Source organism: Apostichopus japonicus, chromosome 13, assembly GCF_037975245.1.
Source record: "Apostichopus japonicus isolate 1M-3 chromosome 13, ASM3797524v1, whole genome shotgun sequence".
Taxonomy (NCBI): domain Eukaryota; kingdom Metazoa; phylum Echinodermata; class Holothuroidea; order Aspidochirotida; family Stichopodidae; genus Apostichopus; species Apostichopus japonicus.
The window spans coordinates 19,217,354-19,240,098 of record NC_092573.1 but is presented as its reverse complement, the minus strand read 5'-3'; the positions used below and the strand labels follow the sequence as shown (position 1 = coordinate 19,240,098).

The 22,745-nt window shown below is 35.9% G+C and overlaps 2 protein-coding genes across 2 annotated transcripts; both read left to right on the top strand.

The window, feature by feature from the left end:
• Nucleotides 1-356: 356 nt before the first annotated feature.
• On the top strand, nucleotides 357-10,312 carry LOC139978555 (tRNA-uridine aminocarboxypropyltransferase 2-like). The gene is made up of 5 exons (XM_071988864.1): nucleotides 357-627; nucleotides 1,528-1,713; nucleotides 2,302-2,497; nucleotides 4,079-4,207; nucleotides 5,356-10,312. The coding sequence occupies exons 1-5, from the start codon at nucleotides 563-565 to the stop codon at nucleotides 5,482-5,484; spliced, it is 705 nt and encodes a 234-aa protein (XP_071844965.1). The 5' UTR covers nucleotides 357-562; the 3' UTR covers nucleotides 5,485-10,312.
• Nucleotides 10,313-12,567: 2,255 nt separating this feature from the next.
• LOC139978908 (stAR-related lipid transfer protein 5-like) lies at nucleotides 12,568-22,324 on the top strand. The gene is made up of 5 exons (XM_071989474.1): nucleotides 12,568-12,885; nucleotides 15,136-15,185; nucleotides 17,030-17,159; nucleotides 19,433-19,644; nucleotides 20,460-22,324. Exons 1-5 carry the CDS (start codon nucleotides 12,778-12,780, stop codon nucleotides 20,593-20,595), a joined length of 636 nt encoding a protein of 211 aa, XP_071845575.1. The 5' UTR covers nucleotides 12,568-12,777; the 3' UTR covers nucleotides 20,596-22,324.
• Nucleotides 22,325-22,745: the final 421 nt, after the last annotated feature.

Here is a 22,745-nt window from a genome sequence, read left to right as displayed (position 1 = left end):
ACTTTTAAAATCTCGTTACTATATTGAACAGAATTATTACTGCATTTTGCTCACTGGTGCATTCGTAGCAAATTTATCTCTCCTATTATCTGTTACAATAATAACGAAGTTTCATCCACACTCCACACTGTCGTGTAGTCAGTAGGAATAAATAGGTATAAGACAAGTACACCGAACACAGCAGTAACGTAAATCCAACTCCTTGTATATTTCCACGTGCAAACTTTATATACGTGTTAAACACCAAACAGTTACGTAATCAATTATAACAATAAAACTGAAGTAAAATACATTTGCATAAATGCCAACGGAAACAGGTGTAGGGAATAGAAGTATAGTTAAGCCAATAATAATTAGATGTCACACATACTACAGCTGTCCAGTGTGCTGTTACTCCCAACATGGCTGCCTGACGAAGCGTCAATTTGGAACAGGTGACTAGATAAGTGTCTACTCTACTGTTATATTCCTCATTGTGTATACAGTACATACATGGTTACTGCAGAGGCTTGTAAATAAGTGTAAGGAAGAATTGACAACCTCGAAGATCCAGTTAAGTCCGATGGAAGATTTGATGAGCTTACCATGTGAACCAGCCATAAGAAGATCGGAATGTAACAAATGCGGGTAAGTCTTAAAGTTGGTACCAGTTGTTAATAAGATCAAATTTAGGCTAGGCTATGTAGTCATATGCATAACTCACTGTTACTGTTAGCAAACATGCCAATTGTTATATGCAACGCACACGGTGTATAAAGCCGAACGTGAGACCTGTCCTATACTAGCTTCCTAACCTTTGAATATATTATATAGACTTCCCCGTGTTTCATATGTTCCTTATATTTATTGAGTGAATTCATTTATTCATTTACTTATGGCTTGATAAAAACGTTGCTCCGATGTAGGGTTCAGCAGGCCACAATAATAGGGTTTGAAAACCATCTGGCTGTGCAGAAAATGTGTACACATGTCATACTTTGCCCAACTGTGATTGTGTTGTTCCCCTGCTATGCAAATTGTTTGAAGTGTATCCCTAAGTAACTTTTTATGGTGTAGTGCAAGCCACTTCCTGCTCACACCCTGATTTGCTTTGGCTTTATGAGAGCTGACATTTGTCTTTGACATGAGTTAGGTTGTTGACTGCAAATTGTCAGTCAATCCAATTCTGATCTAATTAATATTGAACTTAATGTTAATTTCCAAGCTTGGTAAAGCATTGATAATAATATTTTGTAGGTATCTTACGACAAAATGGAACGATTATATGAGGTATGTTTATTCGTATCAGTGTCTGCTGTCATCTATTCCAATCTTTCCTTTTGATCAATGGTATAGGTCAATCTAGTTGCAAGTCCAACCAAAAATGATGTAATTGCCTAATTGTGTGATAATTTACCAAACATGAAGAAACAAGTCAACATTTTTAAGATACCTAACATAATATGGTAAATTTTTGGGGGGCATCATGGCACTTGAAGGGATACATGCTCAATATAATCTAAATATTTCTCTTAATTATTTTGATAGGAGACCATCCAATGTGTGCTTATGTCCGTTTCTACCAGCCAATCCAATTGCTATAAAGTCGTCAGTATTTCTTGTTCAGCATCCTCGGGAAGAAAAGAGGCGGGTACGCACAGACTACCTTGTGAAAGGTTGCCTACCCAAAGAGAAGTGTTTTGTCATAAAAGGAAAAAAGTTCTCACCCAAACGGTAATACTTCGTTTTTAGTCAGCTTACACTTAGCAATATTGTCATATCTCTAGTTGGTGACTACATCAACTATGCCCTTCCTGTGAATCATAGTTCTCATCAAATTATCTTTCCAGTTCCAAATTGTCTACTTCATCAATCTTTGTATTGCATCTTCAAGCTCCTCTTCCTTCCCCTTTTCCTCCTCTTCACTGCATTCTCCCCATCCCATCCTTCCCCTCCCCATCCTCTTTCCCTTTCTGCCCCTCCTTTCTCCCTCTCTGTGTTACTTTGCCCCCCCCCTCTCCTCTCCACAATCTCCCCTCTCCTACCCCTTGTCTGTTCTGAAAATTGTCATAGACTGTATTTACTGTACATAGTAAATTCAATAACAAGATTTATTGTTAAAGTTTTCCAATTAAAATATGATTGTTAGTTGTTACACACTCAACGGCACTGGTTTCAGTGTATTGTAATTTTCACATTTTGGTTGTGTGTAGAAGATTTGTCACTATTCCTGAACAAATTAGTCTGTTGCATTGACATTACGGTCGTATCGTCTATTGTGTATTCTTTTTAATTTTATTTTATATGTTCTAAACTTGACAGATATCCTGAGCTAGAAGCCATCTGTTCAAACCCCAACACAATCATCCTCTTCCCAGGACCCAAGGCTGTGAAGATCACTGATGTACCAGAGCTGACAGATGGAGCCCAAGGATATAATCTGATCGTAGTGGATGGTACATGGGCTCAAGCCAAAGGGATTTTTTGGAGTAATTCAGTTCTACATAAGCCATTACAGGTTAGTAATGGAGAGAGATGGCTAACATCATATATACAACGTCCGATTCACAAACCTCAAACTGAAAGCGGCATCATGCATTCCATTATGATGTAGAGCGAGTCAATCATAAGACACATTTAGCAAATAACCTTGAATCCATTACTGTGCAGAGTCCAGCAGCTATTCATTATCATGTATTGAGGTCAAGAAGTTTGCTGGTGAATCTGTAACATTTAATGTTTTGTACAAGATCATTTACTCTGTCAGTAAGCAAATGCAAGGTTTACATTTTGAACACCACAAATGAGCCCAAAATTTTGACAAAACGTGAAATTGTCATGATGGTGTGATTATTACAATATTAGTACCAAAAACAACCTTCAAGATTGGTATTGGGTTGGCCGTGTTTATTATGGAATGCATAAGTGAGGCTTAAAACATAAATAGTTGGATTGGCAGAAACAACCATAGTCAAATGCAGTAGCCTTGGTTGGATACCAAAAGTAGAAGAAAGTTTGTCCAAACAAAAAGAATAATAATAAAATTTAAAAAAAGAGCAAGTGTGTTATAAAACCATGAAGACAACACTTTGTCAGTTCAGAATAATTCGGTGTTGGGGTAGTGAGGTGTCATGATTGGAAACTTGGAAAGACACTTGCTAGTTATGCATTGAACCATTCTTCCTACATGTACGTATCTGACACCAGAATTTTTTTTTCTTTTTTGTGTTATTGATTGCTTCTTGTTGCGAGTATGGTAATATCTAGCAAATTACATTTTTTTGGTAACAAGAAGGAAAGTGAGGACTACTGTACATGGAATAAATTATTTAGAATGAAGCAATACTATGTGATTTATTCGAATGTTTTAATGAAATGTCTCAAGCTACTTCAAAGAAGTTACATTTTATAAACATTTCCAACTCTCACCAGGTTCAGTTAAAATAAAATTATTGTCCAGGGATTAACGAATTTGAGATTGTTGAAAATAGTAACATCGAAGTGAAATTTTGTACCAATTTCTTTCATTGATTTTAAATGTGTTGGTCATTGAGATTTTCATAATATGTACCTTAAGTGAACTTGAAGCAAACAGGTGTAATGTCCTAGTTTCACATTGACAATAAAGGCTACCTGTTGCTTTGTTTTTTTCACTGCACTGTTTTGACCAGCTTGAATTAAGGTGAATTGAAGATAACAATATACCAATGGGGTGAAGTGTCTTCATATGCAATGCTATCCAAACTTCAAAGCAGAAACTTTGATGAAAATTTTGAAGGAAAATAAAACAGTTTTGTCACTGTGTATCTTTGACATAAATTCACACCTGTTTTGCTTCAACTTAACGTTTGGTTCACAACTTATCAACATCACTCGTCAAATATTATTATTATCTATGAAATGCCATGTAGACATTTTATGCATATTTCACTAGGATGATTGGAATAAAAAAAAATCTTTAGTCAAAGATAACTTTAGTATCCCTGCTATCCTTGGGGGAAATTGTGGATGAGCGTGGTTGATGGGTGAGGTTTCATTGAGGCTGTACATATAAATGTGGCTTAAATTATAATTAATTTTTAATTTAATTGGTTTACAGGTTCAGCTGAATGATGTGGGCCCGAGTGAGTTTGTTATTCGAATGCAACCCACCTATGGATCGCTTTCTACTGTTGAATCTGTGGCACTTGCTCTGTCAGTACTAGAGAAGCAGCCCAGTATTAGGGAGGTAAGTGTCTTGGTCTTTGTCATGCTCCTCAAAGAGCTATTAACATATAAACGGGGTGCGTTGTGGTCAAGTGGTTAAGGCAGTGGACTTGTGATCTAAGGATGACAGGTACGAGTCCTGGCCAGATCATTGCGTTGTGTCCTTGGGCAATGCACTTTATCTCCATTGCCTCTCTTCACCCAGGTTTATAAATGGGGACTTGCGAGTTAACTTGTAAATATAGTTGGGTGTGTGGGTTTGTGGCTGCACCCTATGGGAAGTCCCCTGGGGAACACGTGGTTGTGGTGCCCCAGAAGAGATTGTTTGAATTGTGCACACTTTGGTGTGTAGGTGTGACAAGTTACCAATGACCAAGGCTAAGTTGTACACGCTATGGTACATTAAGCACCTTTGAACAATTTCTGTTGATTTTGGCACTATATAAATGTCTTCTGATTGATTGATTGATAAACTACATTGCAGCTTTTCAAAGTGAAATTTTCTTCACTTTATTGAGGTTGTTGCTTCTGAATTAAAAAAAGAAACATGAGAGGTTTATATGATGTGGGTGTCAGTTGAAGGCCATCTCATATTCACACATAATTGGATATTCTCTCCCTTCCATTCCAAATCCCGCTCCTCCCCAGCCCTCCCATTACCCCCTATCCCAAATTTGGTTACAGCCATTCCTCTATGTCTCACTGCTAGGAGTCATATACCCCTGTAATCGATTAATCAGTTTAATCCAATCCAGAAAAGATTTGATCCCACAAAGTTAGTTTCATAGTTTATTGTATCAATTTGTCCTTTCTTTCTTTTTCAAATCCCTGCAGTTGTTGTTCACAAGTTGAAACCTTAATTATGAAGTGATAATTTACAAAACTTACTTCTACGATCTACTTTGTTTTCGTTACTACATCATATTTGCAAACAAAGATCGCCTCCAGTTTTCAGAACTGTTATATATATTTTACTCAAATTTTCCATTATTTTTGTCAAAATGTTTTATACAAATAATGCATACTGTTTATTTCCAGCTCTGCTGTTTATGACTTCTATGAGTTTCATTCATCTCTGATGTTGACAGGCAAAGCATACTTAACCATTTTTCAGGACTGTTTTTTTTTTTTTTCATTTATTAAATTTCTTTGCTGCATGATTTTTTTCAGACAATGCTCACTGCCCTTCGAGGTCTTTGCGGTCATCAGTTGGACTTTGGCGCTGTAGAGCACCACTGTAAAGAAGATATTAAGAAGAAGGGGACGGGAGTCACCAAAGAAGATGTCGGGGACAGGTGACATCTAATAAAACAAAAAAGTAGTCGCTGTCGCAGATAATAGAAGATAAGAAATGATAAAGTGTAGGCTTACTTTATATTCCAAAGATTGTTTCTTTTTCTTTTGTGCTTATCGAAAATGTACAGAAGACTAATACTACAATATTACCAAATGGAAAAGTTGAACCCTCTTGAAAAAGACATTTTTATAACAAGAAAGAGGAGGAACTTTGGCGCTGTAGAGCACCACTGTAAAGAAGATATTAAGAAGAAGGGGACGGGAGTCACCAAAGAAGATGTCGGGGACAGGTGACATCTAATAAAACAAAAAAGTAGTCGCTGTCGCAGATAATAGAAGATAAGAAATGATAAAGTGTAGGCTTACTTTATATTCCAAAGATTGTTTCTTTTTCTTTTGTGCTTATCGAAAATGTACAGAAGACTAATACTACAATATTACCAAATGGAAAAGTTGAACCCTCTTGAAAAAGACATTTTTATAACAAGAAAGAGGAGGAACTTTTACCCATGAAGAGGAATTAAGGAAGTAAACCAAAGACCAGAGTGGTTAACACTGACACCAGCCCCCCCTCCCCCCCTCACCCCAAGCCTGAGAGAGTAAACATAAAATGAATGTCAATAACAGTGTAAGTTTGCAGCCAGCAAACTCTTCCAACCAGTTTGGTCTGATTGTCAATAAGTGTATGGTACAGTGAAAATGATAGTGCATTATTTACCCAATTTTATTAAAAGTTTTTATTTTGGGTTTGAAGTATCACTTACATTTTGTATGCATTTAAAGTTTTCTCTGGGTTGAAAAGGGATTGTGATTTATATATATATATATATATATATATACATATATATATATATATATATATATATATATATATATATATATATGTATATATTTTTTTGGAAGCAGATTGAATGGGACGGCATCTTGTTGTTCTTTTTTTTTTCTGGTGTGCTCACTGAATTCTTTCGAACAATTCAGTTTTCTGATATCACATACCGTGTTTAAGCCAAATCTACGCAAAATCGCAATATTAAGTTGTGTTTGTCCTTGATGATTTTACTATCAATGCAGAGTAAGAATAATTCTACTAGCATAGTGTCACTTCCAAGGTTATTTTTTATCCTGAGACGGTGCGAATTTGTCCCTAGTTTTATTTAGATCAAATGTTTTGGACAGCCCTTTTTGGTTTCTAGTGATTAAATTAACTGATTAATTTCTTTTCATAACTGTATCACCTTTTCCGCCAGATTTACTCAAGTTACGTGAGCAACGTTCTATCATGTTTTATCATGTCACACTTTTTTGTCCATAAAGTTGCGAATATTTGGTGGTTGGCCTCGGTAGTTGACGATAGTTGCAAGTTCAGCCCCATTTCTTATATGTTAATTAGGTCGTATTGGTACGTAACCAAATACAAAATGCGACTCCACGCCATTCAGAAATATTTTGGTGATTGTTGTGAAATTCAGTCTTTCTTATTTTGAACTCAATATTTTGGTATTGCCTCCTTTGAAAACAAAAAATTATTTTGGTCTTCTTCTAGGCTCCCAGTGTTGTGAATGGCATCCAGAAAATTGTCAAAAATACTTAATTGTGAATTGATGGCATCAATTAGCTCGAAAAATATTTTGTTTTGATACATTAGATGATCCAGTTTGAGTTTTAATTTCCCAAAAAGAAATCACAAGCTATGAAATCATATGATTTTTTTTGCCGTGTGTATTCAGCAAAGTTGACTGAAACTACAGCGGTTTAATACACAAAATCGTGTGATGCTAGCTGCCGGAGAAACGTGCAAAATGCTCTGTACAACCTGCAGCCACAGAAACACATAGACTCAGTTGGTTTACCTTGTAAAGGTAAGCAGAAATTGGAAGGATGAGGCAGCTGCTTTAAAAAGAAAGTTACTACAGTACCATAAGTTGTGTCTGGGTTCTGACTACACAGATGTGTTTATCATTTTTTTGATTCTGTACAATCATGTGTCACATTTATATGTAATTTGTATATTAAAAAATTAAGAATTTTCTATTAAGAAAACCAGCCAGGCTGGTGGTAGTCGGGGGGGGGGGGGTTGCTAAATTACTATGGCATTTATGACGATAGAATATGTAACTATTTGAACTAAATACATGTTGTATAGCAAACAAAGGAAACTATGAGTGCTTTCAAATGTCAATGAGTGATTGGCCAAATTGATATTAAGAAGCTAATCACATTAACCTCAGCAGCTTCCCATATTACACCAATTTTGAACAAATTACACTGATTACTGGTTGAAACACAGGATCATTTACAAGACTGCTCTTTTCGTTTTTAAAATTCTCAATAATTTTGCACCTGAGTACCTGTGTAAGAGTAAGTTGGCCTGACATTTCGATCCTAGCAGGATCCTAGCAGGTACCTGTGTACCTGTCAGAACTTGTACAACCACACAGACCTATTCGTCAAGCACTTCGTTCGTCCAGCAAAAAACCTACTCCAGGATCGTGTTTCAAGGAATCGCTGGGGTCAGAGATCCTTCTCCTGTGCAGCCGCAAAAGTGTGGAATAACTTATACCTCAATCAGTAAGACTTGTCAACAGCCTTGGAACCTTCAAGAAAAATCTAAAAACTTACGTGTTCCAAAATTTCATTTATGTAACCTTTTTTCTGCTGTTTCTGCAAAGTGCCATGAGCACCTTCGGGCGATACCGGCGCTACCGGCGCTATACAAAGTGTCTATTATTATTATTATTATTATTATTATGATGATTATTATTATTAGTATTATTATTAGTATTATTATTAGTATTTTGGAGTCACACTATCGTTCCTGCTTTCAGATATAGAAGGCCATACATTTAAAACTAGTTGCCACCATTTGATATATTTAGAGGAAAAATGAAGGCTGAGAATTAAGAAAAACACACATTAACACAAAACTTGGGCAAGCAAAGCACATTGCCTTAGATCAGATCCCATATATCATAGCTCTTTCTGTTGCTGAGATATGAAAGTTTTAAATTTATTCTTTTCACAGAGATAAGCAAATTGCACAAGAAATTTTCATTTATGGACAATATCATTGGGGGAGGGGGGATTTTAAAATTTAAATCTGTGGTGGACTTTATTTTGTCTACATCCATAAGTAATATTTTAATCAGTTTAACAGATTTACATTTTCTGACACCTTATCTTTTCTGGGCAGTGAGTATGGTTATGCAAGCTTGTGGCAAATTTCAATGCAAAATGCAGCTTTAAAAGTTTCTTATTTGTGCACAGGGAATAAAAACCCAAAATTTAAATATGTTTAAATTTGTGTGGTTTTGCTCAACTGTCTTTTTAATTAATGTTAAAATTGATATTTTCTATGATAAAAATATGTTTTTGAAAGGAAAATCATGGAAAAGGTGTGACTTTTGTTTTGTAGGTCATCTTTGTTCTACTGTAAAAATGCAAGAAAACAGACAAAAATGTGGAGTGAGCACTGTTCTTCTCTGAAATTTGATATTTTAAAGCTTCTGTAGATGTTAATTAGGGCAAACGAAATTCATTACACTAATTCATTATTTGGAGCAGTATAGCAAGAGGTGTCTGTAGTGGCAAGGAAAGCCAGGTTCGACTCAAGGTATAATGATATCAGCAGACCCTCTTTTGAAGACAGGACTGTAAACCCCTTTGCTCCCATCCCCCATGATGAAACCTGGATGTCTCGCCTCGCTCTTTATAATTACTGAAATAAACTTGCACTTAACAGCAACTGTAACCAGAAGAAGAAAAGGTATAATTAAAATAAAAATATAACTGATATATATGTGTGTGTATGTGTGTATACACAGCTGCAAATATATATATATATATATATATATATATATATATATATATATATATATATATATTGACTATTCTAGGTTTTCCAACTCATTGCTGTTTAAATGCATATATATGTGTTTACCTCATTGTGCATTGTTTGCTATAAAACAGCGTAATACTCAAATGTGGCCCAATATGGTAGCAAAATAAACTGGTAGAAATGCTTAAATATTTGATTATGAGTGCTGTAGTATTCAGTTTTTATCACAAAGTTAATATTTGATGACAAGTGACAAAGGCTTATTCTGTTTTCATATTTAGTGTAAATGCATTTGAAACTTATGTTATAAGTATACACTAATGCAACAAGCTTAGCAATATATATATTATGCTCTTTAATTTACATGGAGGAAGATGTTTGCCATAGTCAGTTTATTTTTTAAGATTTATGTCTTTATTTTCTATGCAGATATAAACTTTCACTAATTCTATCGCTTCCAACACATTATTTTAATATTTGCTTGTAAATATTACAGCCATACATACATTAAAGTTCAGGATACAAGATGTGAATAAAGTACCACCCAGTTGAGACATATTGGTTTACATAGGCCACTGGTACTTTCAAGAAATGCATGGAAGCAGTCAGTGCGACCAGTATGAATATCCAGTTTCTATGAGGTAAAAGCTCAGAACTGTTCATACTGTCAGTACGAGTGCTTTGAAACATGATATGATAGTACAGTATATAGTGATACTAGCATCATATAATTAGTTGTATGTATGTCCAATGCATGTCATGATTTACGCAAACTTACTTAGAGAATATAGACCAATGCATGGAATAATTGTTACAGAATTTCTGGTATAAATTATCTGGGTCTGTGGATTGCATATTCATTAATTTCAACCACATGTTCATCTTTTCGTTTGTTGTTTATATGGCTTTTGTTATTATGTATCGGGCTTTCTTTTGAAAGGAAAACAAATGGTGGTGGTTTATGAAACTTAATAAACAAGATCGAGAGGAACAAAACGTGGTGACACTTTATTTTTATTTTTTTTATGACGTATTCATAGTTTTAAAAAAATTGGATGGGGTTCGAAGAGTGCAAAGCATCAATAGGATGGGACAAGACTAAGATCAGAATATCGGCCGTGGGATTTTTGGAAAGCCCATACGTAATAGCATCATCATCATCAGGGTCGCAACCACATATTCTTCTGGTTGGGGATTTAGTCCCCTCCCCCTCCCAGAAAAAATCAGGGGACTCAATATCCACCAAACTACATAGACAAATTCATCCTCATTTCTCTAAGCCTCATCCCCTTCCCTTCCTTTCTCATGGGGGCGGATCCATGATTTTTATGAAGGGAAGGGGTGGCCCTAGTAGGGTCGTTGAAGCATGTGGGAAAATAAACTCAACGGTGCATTCTCGGGCATATTTAGATCATTCTTTTTGTCATATACTCCTCTACCCAGGGGGTAGGAGCCGAAGGGGGGCACTGGGTGAACGTTCCCCCCTCCATGCTTTTTTTTCCAAAATAGCAAATGTACCCTACTGGCAAATAAAATGTGCCGCTTTGATGAAGAACTGTCTTTTGGATATCTTAAGCCTTTGTTAATTTTAATATTTTATTTCAATTATTCACGTGCACCATAATAGTATTGATAGCATACTACTAACACATATATATTTAAGTGATATGGCCGGTGTGTATCGGTTTATAACCTAACGAGTGGTGGTTGTGGAATGAGAAAGTGCCCCTCTAATGTTGTCCCCGGGCCCCCCCCCCACTTTTCCTACCCGTGCCTCTACCGCCACCCCCCCCCACCCCACCAAGGGCGGCGGAAGCACTTTTAATCTGGGGGGCACCAACGTCGAAGGGCACTTTGCAGAAATTCGATTGGACTGATGCAGCCTGATATTTAGTACCCTTCATAACTCTTATTGTATTATCTTATTTGCGTATACACATCACTCCATCAACGCCACCCCCCCCCTCCCCCTCAAGGAAACAATGCATACTAGCACTGCAGTATCTAATGTGCAAATTGGGAAACAAGGAAAACGACAAAATGAGGTGAAATCATTATAAAGTCCAAGTCCCTGCACACGCGATCGATACATGCATGAAAGCAAATGAAATATGTCAAAATACTGAAAGAAAAGTAATTTTCTATGTGTTTTTCAATGGTTAAACTGATATTATTACGATCATTATTATTGTAACGACTTTGCCAATAATTATAACCAATTTGGAAGGGTTATAACACGACAAATGATTGTATGTTATTGGCATGCGATGTAATAACCAACGCATGCCTATATGATATGAAAAAAATTTTGGCAATATTTTTCGGGCAAGTCGTTACAGCCCCCCCCCCCCCCCCAAATCAAATTGGGCTCCTACGCCTGTGGTAGTAAACATTTAAAACTTCCCGAAATATTTCATTCGACGTGGGTTTCGCTTTGTAAACTTTTTTTTATTTAGACATTTTTATGTAGCAAAAGGGCACATTTTTAATCTGAGGAAAAGTGGGGGGGCACGTGCCCCCTGTGCCCCCCCCCGGTTCCGCCGCCCTTGTACCCCACCCTCTAATCCGCTTCCTGCCTCTCGGAATGGTCAGAATCTCTTATCAAAAATCAGGAAGATGTAAGACCTCCCTAACCCACTCAAGAACTCGTATTTTCCTTTCATCAGCCATTATGACAGTTGGCGGTTTGAAGATATAAGCTATTTAAGCGCTCATAACTGCAGCTTTCAACTCATTTCCGATCAATGTTTGATATGTATGATAAGCATTTATTTGTTGCCTGACGTTCATTAACTTCCATGGATTATGTCATCATCGCGAATGGATTGGTATGAACAATATGGTTAAGATGTACTATAATTAAGTATGACAAAGTAAGTAAGTATACGGCTGTGGACAGATAATTGCATTTAAAGGTCTACAACGAAATAATAAATTAATTTGGTATCTCAGTCACCATGAACTTATAAATCAGTATCTTATATGTCAACGTTGATTGCCTCAGGTCTGAGCATACAAACGGTTAACGTACGCTTTGTCTGAAGTTTGTTTTCCATTAACGTATGTTATCTTTAAATCTATTGTAAAGCCTGTATTCACTAATCCTTTACCACTTGGTATAGTGCCAATAGTTACAAACTCGTATATATACACACACACGCATACCATATATACACAGCATGCATGGAGTCAACTTTGCCTTATAAGAATTAATGATTAATACATTTAGACCCTGACACCACGTAGCGCAGTTTTGTCGTTAAGCACCACTCTTGTTTGTCTTCTTGTTAATGATTTTGCCAAAGAATTATGACTCTACAAATAAAAAAGGAAACCTGCTTTTAATCTTACACGAAACGAGAACTTACGTAATATAATTTACTGATTGGGTTTGTTGTATTGGTTATAGTAGATCAACTTGCGCATGGAATTAAGCACAGAGTTGTACGCTTTTATAAATCATGACGGAATTACGGTCCAAATACTCCAAAGAAATACAAGATGCTAAATCCGTTGTGACTGAATTACTCTTGGAAAGCGATGATCAATGGAAAATGTGCAAGGAATGGGTAAGCTTTTTTGTTTTGTTTTTTGTGTACATGGTTCTTGCGATTATTCACAACATCCATAGGAATAGAGGACGTATAAGTTTGCTTTATTAGTCTTAAAACTGCATAGGCCTATTATCAATTCAAATTGGTTGATACCTATATAGGCTATGTCCTACAACCAAAGTTGTAGCAGGTGTGTTTGGTTGTAGGAAGGTTTTGAACCCAACAAGGCGACAGTCTTATGTCAGGTTTGGCAATACATGTACATCGTGCATTGCACACTGTCTTCTACATACGTTGCAGGTTGAAAAACATGATAAGAAAAGACACCATAGTTTAGTAGACTGAACAACAAGATTAATGAGGAAACAAATCCGTTTGCTTCTCCAATCTAAGCCTGACCCATTCTTTTAACCACCGTGGTCCCCTTAATAAATCATCGCTGAAGGTGCAAAAATAAGCCTATGCGTGGATGTCATTCCCCTCAAACTACGCGATATCTAAATTCTTTTTGGCTCTGTGCTTCCAATGAGAGAGTTATTAAAAATACAGTTCAGTTTCTATCTCAACAGTTATTGAATTATCATGATTCGGTGATATGTTGGTCTAAACTACCATAGCCTATCATTTATTTCAGAGGATTGTGAGTGACTAAATCAACACTAAATACAGTATTCGACATTTCAGTTGCTTTCAACTAATATCCTGCTATATATATTCAGTAATGTCTTTGAACCATTCCCTATAAAACTACAACCACAAACTGAGTATTAGGAGTAATATGTTGTTTACTATGCCTCCTAGTATAAGGATGAACTGCCTGTTTTGTATATAGCATAGCGTAAGTATGTCAGTGCATGTTGTTGTTTCGTTTGTATATAGTGTAGCGTGTGGACACTCGTAAACAAACCCTTAAAGTCCATAGCCAAACATGTGGATTATAGACGGACCTCGCATTGTCAACCAATAGAATAATTTCCTTTGAAGTAGTCCCCATTTGGGACATTGGTATCGACCGATTCATTCATTGGTATTGTTACTATCCTTGAATTTATTGAAGCAGTGTAGTCATGTTTAGTGTCACTTCTTGTGTGTAATAAGATAACATCAGTAACTCTAGACATGACCTGTTACAGATGGATTTGGAACTAAATTTAGTGGAAAAGACGGCACTTTTCACGGAAAAATTCTATACCAGTTTTATGATCTGAACTGAGACACCATAGTCATGCAGTGACGTAACCAATATTGAATCCATTATCATATAGGTTGGGTAGATCTAAGTTGGAACGGTATGATTTTTAATTTCATTTATTAAAACCAGAATTAATAGCAAATATTTATAAAAAGGATTTCAAAGACCTATCAAATATAAAAAAGAAAGCAGAATGTGATAAAACAATTTCGGTATATATGTACAAATAATAAGTAAGATTCTTAAAAAGTTAACTCATCGATAGAATACACAATGACTGAAATTATATTAAAGGTTCTAAATGATCAGATTGGATGAATATCGCAGCACGATAAACGGAAGAATTCCTGTACAGTTGAATTCTGAATTTCGGCAAGATATACGGATTTCTGTACTGTCTGCTGGATTTAAAAAAAAATGAATGGGACATACAATGGGTGATTTTCGTCATTTCTAATTTTTTCCGTCATTCTGACGATATGGGTCTGTGGAATGGGAATGGGGTTCAATGGGGACGGTGGAAATGGGGGGGCATATAGGCATGTGTATTGTACATAATTAACATCGCCTGTATAGCTGTAGTCTGCTAAGTAGACCTCGATTGTCGTATAACTTTAGTTTAGAGATATCTCTTAATTTACTCTTACCTGTGCCTCCTTGTTTAATTGTCAATAAACATAACCAGCGGCCGATCCAATTTTTCGATAAAGTGGTGTGGGGGGGGGGGGTGGGCTTGAAAACTGGACAACACGCATATCGACGGTAGATACCAAAATCATTACCGAAAAGGCAATGCATAAGAACAAAACAAACATCGATAAAAGATAAGGAACGCCCGCGCGAAAAGCATCCTATATGTTACCACAAAGTACCTTGTTTTAACCAAATATGTTTGTAGTAAAGTACCAATTTCAAAAAAGATAACGGAGATTCAGAGCATTTATTCCATTTTTATTTATCATTCGACCGTAGATTAATCCATAAATCATGATCAACATTATTGTTAAATATGTTGTGCTTGCATAACGTCTGTTTCAAATTCAAAATTTGTCCTTTCTTTTCTTTCTTTACAGGCAAATGGAAGCGTGTATTACAGGAAGTCTCCATCCATGTCAGGTCATATGTAAGTCCCTCTCTCTGCCAAATATATATATATATATATATATATATATATATATAGTTAGTATATCTGTATATCTGTATATATATATATATATATATATATATATATATATATATATATATATATATATATATATATACAGATATACTAACTTTATTACTGATATATTTTGAGGAACCAGTGTTTGCCGTTTTACACTCCTCCCATCAGTGACTGAGATATCACAGCTTTCCACGGGGGGGGGGGGGGGAGGGAGGGAGGATTAATGTGCCAGACTTGTAGTAGCTTGTATGGGGTGTGTACCCGCTAAACAAATTCAAGACCTATTTGGTTCGATCGTTCTAATATTGACTATATGCATGGCTAAGATTCACACATGTGCAGTGTACGATCCGTATGGATTCCTGCAGGGTAAGTAGAGTACAATTACAAGGTGCATGGTTCAGTGTTGACATTTGTTCTGTCATATCAACAAGTAGTTTCTAGTTGTAAAGTCTTTTTAACTCTTGTGCCACTAGCATGAACAGATCGGGAAGTAGGCTTGATTATGTTAAGAGACATGTCCTCCGTCTTTGAGAAAATATTGTAGTCGTAGTTTGTGATTCATTTGCAGAAATCGGACGATCCCGTCTTCCAAACGTTAGTTACTCTAAATTTCTCATTATAATTATACCCGCATATCTAGTAGTCAAGTTTTCGTTTTTTGTCAATTTCCTCTCACTCCTAAACTAAAGTGGACTTAAAATTTGGTTGAAGAATACTCATGCAGTATTGAAGGACTTCTAAAGTGAAACTAAACAATAAGCATGTCTTGAGGATACAGACATCCAGTGATAATCTGTGAACACAAAAAATTGTCACAAAATCATGAAAACCGTGAACACAGTTATTCCAGGACTGTCCAATAAATGTTGAATGTGTGTTGTAGGTTTCGAGTTAATGTACAGTCCCTTTAAACTTAAAGGCATGTTCCGGTAAACAAAACTGATTATTTCAAAAAACAATTTGGCGGAGTGGTTTAGCGCTTGAATATCAAACCCACTTCATAATAACACCTCTTTTTGTGAAGAGTTGATCATTTTTATGGGGTTTTTTAGGGGCGTAGGGGGGGGGGGGGCAATTTATGTATGATGTAGGCTATCTGGCAGGACAGTTACTATTATCATCGTGGTAAATTGGTTGAAAATGTCTTTGTTTTTATCATAATATTCAAATCATTTATCCACAGAAGAAAATGATTTTCTTTATATATATACCAAACATGTGTTCAGCCATATACCACATTCCAAAAACAAATAAAATAACAAAATTAAATTAAGAAAGTAAGGCTTAGTGAAGAATATCATGGTAACATCATGCACGCATCACTGTCAGGATTCGTTTCTCTGGGTAATGAAATGTTTGTTAGTTGCCTTCAAACAAGCATATCAAGAGTTAGGAACAAGTTTGAAAAATGATTCAATTTTATTTTAAATTCCTAGTCATATTATTTGCCAAGGTAATTTAAAATTAATCAATAAATATACTCAGGGGCGAATTTGGGGCATAGGGATCCAACTGGCGGCATCGAGGCCGTGAAACAAGCGGTGCGTTTAATAGACTGATAGGAGTAAACTAGCATGCCATATGACCACTGAAGCTCAGAGCCTCTCGCGCATTCATTCAGTGAATTCATTAGCGCATTCAGCACATGCCACCTGGATGTCTGGCGGCGTACCGGTTCCAAGCCTATAAACTGGTATAGGCCAATCAACGCATGAGTAAACATGTTAAGCAGAAAGCCCCCCCCCCCCACACTTCCCCTATGTCCAATAATCCTTATTCTTCGTTCCCATTTATCACAGATATAAAGTAGTCTTTGAACTGAATATTGGACTTGAAAAGTCCATCCAAAGCATTTATCCAGCGCCTCGTGGATTCAGAGAGAAATGGGACCCTAACTTGGAGAGGTCGGTGATACTAAAAGAAGACGGGGTTAGTTTCTCGTGATCTCACTGCTTATTGGATGAAATATGCAAGCTGTTGTGTGTTGTGATGCGATTTAATGCGCTAAATGATATTAAATCTGTGTGATGCTATGCGATGGGAGGTCGTGTGTATGGGATGATGCCATGTTACGTGTGCAACATAGTTGGTGCATGCAGTAAATAGGTGACCTTTTGTATTACACACAGTAATAATAAGAATATTAATAAGAAATAATGACTAAATTTATATAGCGTCTGATCCAGAAAAAAAAAATCTGCTCTATAGGCGCTTTACAAACCAAGGAAGAAGAATGGGAAAAATACATACAAATATACAACAAACAACTTAATTATCGAAAAGTAAATTGAAAAGGTAAGTCATAAGTTGTCTTTTAATACAGTCAACTGATGGGGACTGTTTTAGATGAATGGGTGGTGAGTTTCAGAATTTCGGCGCCGATGAAGAGACGGAATTATAGCCATAATGGGATTTTGTCATAGGTTGTTGCATTTGATATGAATCGCCGGAACGCAAGTTGTGAGAAGGAGTATAATATCTGGAAATGAGATTACTGAGGTAAGTCTGGGCTGTACAATGAAGAGATCGATTTGTAAAATGCAAACGTTTGAATATGATGCGTTTTCCGATGGGCAGCCAATGAAGTTCTTTGAGAATGGGTGTGATGTGGCTATATCGTCTTGATCCAGTGATGGGCCGAGCAGCAGAATTTTGAACGAGCTGAAGCTTGCGAATGAGAGAAGAGAGCATACATATAGAGAAGGGAGTGTAGTTTTAGATGGTGTTTCTATGGTGATGCAGAGAGACCAAAATATATCATTCTTTCTTCTAGGTTTATCATTCTCTTTGTCATTGAGCTTACACCTGTTCGCATAGCCCCATCTTATCAAGTTTGGTATCATTATTGCGATCATGTTTAGCTGAGGCAATTTATGTGCAATCTATATGCTAAAATCTCAATTGTACAGTGACTGTATTCAGCAGTACAGAGATATCACGCGTAGACCTTGTACAGAAAGAAATAGATAGTGAAGTATGATGAACGCCGCACCTACTTTGTATTTAAATGTTGTGGTTTTGTTTTAATTAGACTAACAGATACAATTAGTCTTCCTTTCAGAGGAAGACAAGAAAAAAACGTGTTGTTTCTTGTAGATAAACGATCACTAAAATCTATCTTAGCAATCGCAAATAAAACTCGATAACTTCTTTTGACGATCAGAAGGTCAATGTGTATATTGTCAAGCTAATCTAGGCATATGTTAAGTAATTTATCAACAAATTTCCTTTTCACAATTATCTGTTGTTACGTGAAGGGATCAAGGTTCATTCATGAACCTGAAAAGTTCGTTCACCAAAATGCAGTTCACCAGCAACAAAAATTAACATGACAATATTTCATTACCATAATTTGATAATTTCTGACAGCAGCTCTTACAAAATTTCTTTCAACAATTGAAAGTGTGTCAAGCATGTCTCGTATTTTGTCGCAGGCGTTTGCATGCATGGCAACAGTTTCATTTCTTGTAAAACGAACAAACAATTGTGTATCGGGGTTTCACGTTTGTTAGGATGAAGTGGACAGTGGGAAGGGAGGAGGTGGGATGAACAAATGGGACGAACGTCTATCTGATTGTGGTCACCTCCCCACCATAAGATTCTGTATTGAAGTATGTCGATTGGTTGTTGACCTCCAGCCCCTTCCCAGAAGGCACTAAGGCACTGCCTAACCCTCTAGCTTTCTCCATTTGATGTGGCAAGTTTAAGGAACTCGCACCAAGACAACCTCTTATCGTTGCATCAATGAAGGTTGTCAGTGAGTGAATTAATGAAGAAGTGACCATTTGTTTTGTAACCTCTAGCCTATTCTGACGCAATTTAAGAAAGATTTTTAGTCTTCATGTCTCATATTAAAAATAAAAGCAAAAACAATTTATTGCTACAACTATTTCTATGTATTTATATCGGTTTAAAAATTATTGAGCTATAAAACATTTTAGGTTTCTGAGAATGGTCATTTAATGCTTATTTGATGTTAACGTCGCTCCCACAGTGCAAGTCTATCTGTTAATCATAATTCATTACTTTAAATATTCTAATAACTCATCCAAAAACATGTTATCTTAAGTTCGTATAAATGCATTATGTTGTCCTATAGAGTTTTGCGTTGCCTGTATGCTTTTGAAGACCTGACCTAATGGCCTCTGTGTTATATTAAATAACTAGTCCAGTCACTATAAATGTTTTGTCTCGCTCCACAGGAATCATGGTTACTCCTTTCAGTCACAAAACCGGCTATGTCTGGCTTAATAGCAGGAAGAGAGTTCATAGATCTGCTCACCTTAGATAGATTATCACTTAGCCGTGTCATTGCCTCGGGGAAAAGCGTTGAATATCCAGAGATACCAAAGAAATCCGAGTTAGTTAGAGGTTATAACCATCCATGTGGAACTCTCTGGGAAGTTATCAGTGGGTACGGTATTCTTTTTCATTTTATTTGTATTCCTCTGTTTGTTTGCTTGTTTTCCTTATAAGTAAAAGGGGTAAGGTATGGGCTAGGATTTGCGCACTCCTTGTCACATTTTGGGTTAAATTTAATTGTATATATCCGAATGAAACTTCATTTCTATAAACATAGAAAAGTATAATTCAACTATTCAAGCATAGGCTACATGTGGCCCGATTATGTTATATTTGGACTTTTTCAAGTCTCCTGTCTCGTTGGTGAAGTGAACATTAAAGGGAGTGAAGACTCGCGCACAAAGAAACGTCTGATGCCGGTAATCTGATTCTAGTTTCGAATGAGGTGTAACAGAAGTGTAAGACACCACCGTCGATCCTAGAAAATACACACACAGCTTGCTACCGTCGGTAATAAGACACTAGTGTACAGTCAATACATGCAGCTACGGTCAATACCCACAACACAGTCTACATAGCAGCGATGGACATCTCAGGTCCAGATAAAAGATAACAAGGTATCACGTTTCATTACTGTCTGCATTTTGTAGCGACAAGAAAAAAATCACTTGCAAGCAACGGAAAGTTAACTTTTACCAGAGGGAGATAGAGGGCGGCACGCGGTTTGGGGCGAGTCTTCAATGCCTTTAAGTCTGTACTATATCTCTTAAATGAAATAAGAGAATCTGTTTAAGGGGAAATATTGATCACTGTATATCTCTATCACACAGACTAAGGATGTTGGTTTGCCTCTCTTTTAACAATGTGATTATAGAAAGAGAGTATAATATCATGTTGCTAGGAATCCATTTTGTTTTATTTTTGCAGAAATCAAGTTCGAATAAGTGTGATGTATCATTCGGATATTGGCGGGAGAGTACCAAGACGTCTTGTCGAGAAAGCCTTGCCGTCCGTTATGCAATCAGATGTAGAAGCCCTATTGAATTATTTAAAGACGCTTTGAAATCTCGCGTCTGTCACAAACGTTCAACTCAGCCAATCACGTTCACCGTTCACTATTCTAATGCAGACATTATGGGTCAACTGGAAAACACGAAATATAGTATATGCTATCAGTGATATGGGACAGATTGTGATTTTACAAAGTTATATGATGGATTCTTTTACAAAATTGAAATTATTATCTCCTTTATTTTGGATGAAATGGGAAGGTTAGGAAATGGATTTGTGTGTCTTGGGTGGGGGGGGGGTGGTAGATATAATCTCAAGCAGTTTTGGTTTTGAATATTATAAAGATTTTAATAACTATTTTAATAGTAGCAATATTATTAACGGTCCCAAAGATTCTATTTATGCTGTATCTTAAAAATATTTTAAAAAATAGTTTAAAGGCAGTGTTGTACTGACGTGGTAAGTCAAAGTTTAGAAATAAATGCAGGAGCCGTTTAAACATTAAAAGTGTTAGCAGAAGTAAACAAATTAATTGGGCGAAGAACTCATCAAACAGTTCTAATAAGATCGAATGACCAATTATATTTGTTCGTATATTTAAAATACCTTCGTTGTCAATTTCTATGTTCTAGGAGCAAGTTAATGACTACATGTAAATTAATTTAAATACATTTTAATTCTGTCATAGTTTGTTTGTATTGAAAAAAAGCACAAATAGAGACATTCCATACAAAGTTCATCGGTGTTGTTGTGTTCACGGTAACGACATCTTTCCTTGGTGTAATAATCAATGAAATAAAATTACTGTAACATATGAGCAAAGTCACTACGGTACTGTGTAGCGATGATGTATACATTTGTATCTCATTGACCATTGTTATGCATATTGTTGCATATTGTTATGCATATCATCAAAATGACGTCATATGCGAATTATTTTCTTTTCTTTTGAAATTTTTAACCCGTTCTGAACGTCACTTTAAATTAAATATTTTAGCAAATTTGACATATTTGTGATAATTGAAAAATAGATCAGATTCACTGCTGGTCGTGTTTCAATATCTATTTTGTATTTCAGACTATAATTTCAAAGTAATTATTTCTTAATGAAGTGTAATGTTGATAATGTAATTACAGCTCTGTGTTTAGGGGATGCTGTTCTTCCATTGTTTTTCCAATACGTACAAACTTCTTTGAACCTGTAAATAATATTAATGAACAAAACAAAAGATATTCAAGTAGGACATCTACAACATTGTTTTTCATACACACGTTTTGCAATTTGTATACAGACAAGTTTTTTCCTAACCTAAAGATTTTTGGTGTGAATAGCCTTGACAACTCAGCAGTTTTGACTGTTTACACATAAAAAAAGGATATTGTCATACAAATGAAATTTACACTTTTATTAGTGACTTGCGGCATGTCAATGTTATATCTTGAATGATACTATATAGATAGAAAAAAATGATATATTCTTCCCGAAACATTACCATTCCTTCTAAACTTGCACTCTATACAAACGTTATAAATGATTATGTTTCAATTATTCCAACTGTTTTTGTAGCGTATCATGGAATATTTTCAATCACGAATTATTAATGGCCTTATCCTTCAAGATCAGTGCAGAATATTGAAAGTTGAACCTTCAGAAATGTACTTATGGAAACATTTAACGATTTTAGTGTGCTAAAATCTGTAACTGATGCGCATAAGATTTTATACTGTACGTTTTATGAGCAAGTGAAATACATTTCTTAACCTACTTCACAACCATTAGTAATTATATTGATTTTGTTAATTTCTTTTTTTGGGGGGAAGGGTTGGCAGGGGTGGGGTTATCATCTGTCTCTTCTTGACCTGATGGCTGAAGATGAAATTGACTATAACATAAAAAATAATAATTATATGCTTTGTAAGATTCGATTCGTTTGTTCAATCAAGTTTACACCAAATATGGCACCAAACACATCGAAACAGTGAAGACGAGGAGTGGGGGTGGGATTTACAATATTGCCAAATAAAAAGAGACAATACATGGCATTGTTTAGAATTTCCCCATTTTTCAAAATCTTTTAACAATTAAGTGTTGAATGCACTGCTTAGATATCTTAACATTTTTACATATTTTATCACACGATAGCGCCCATGGTTTCACAGTTCAAAAGATAGTACAGTAAACCAAATATTTATCTAATAACG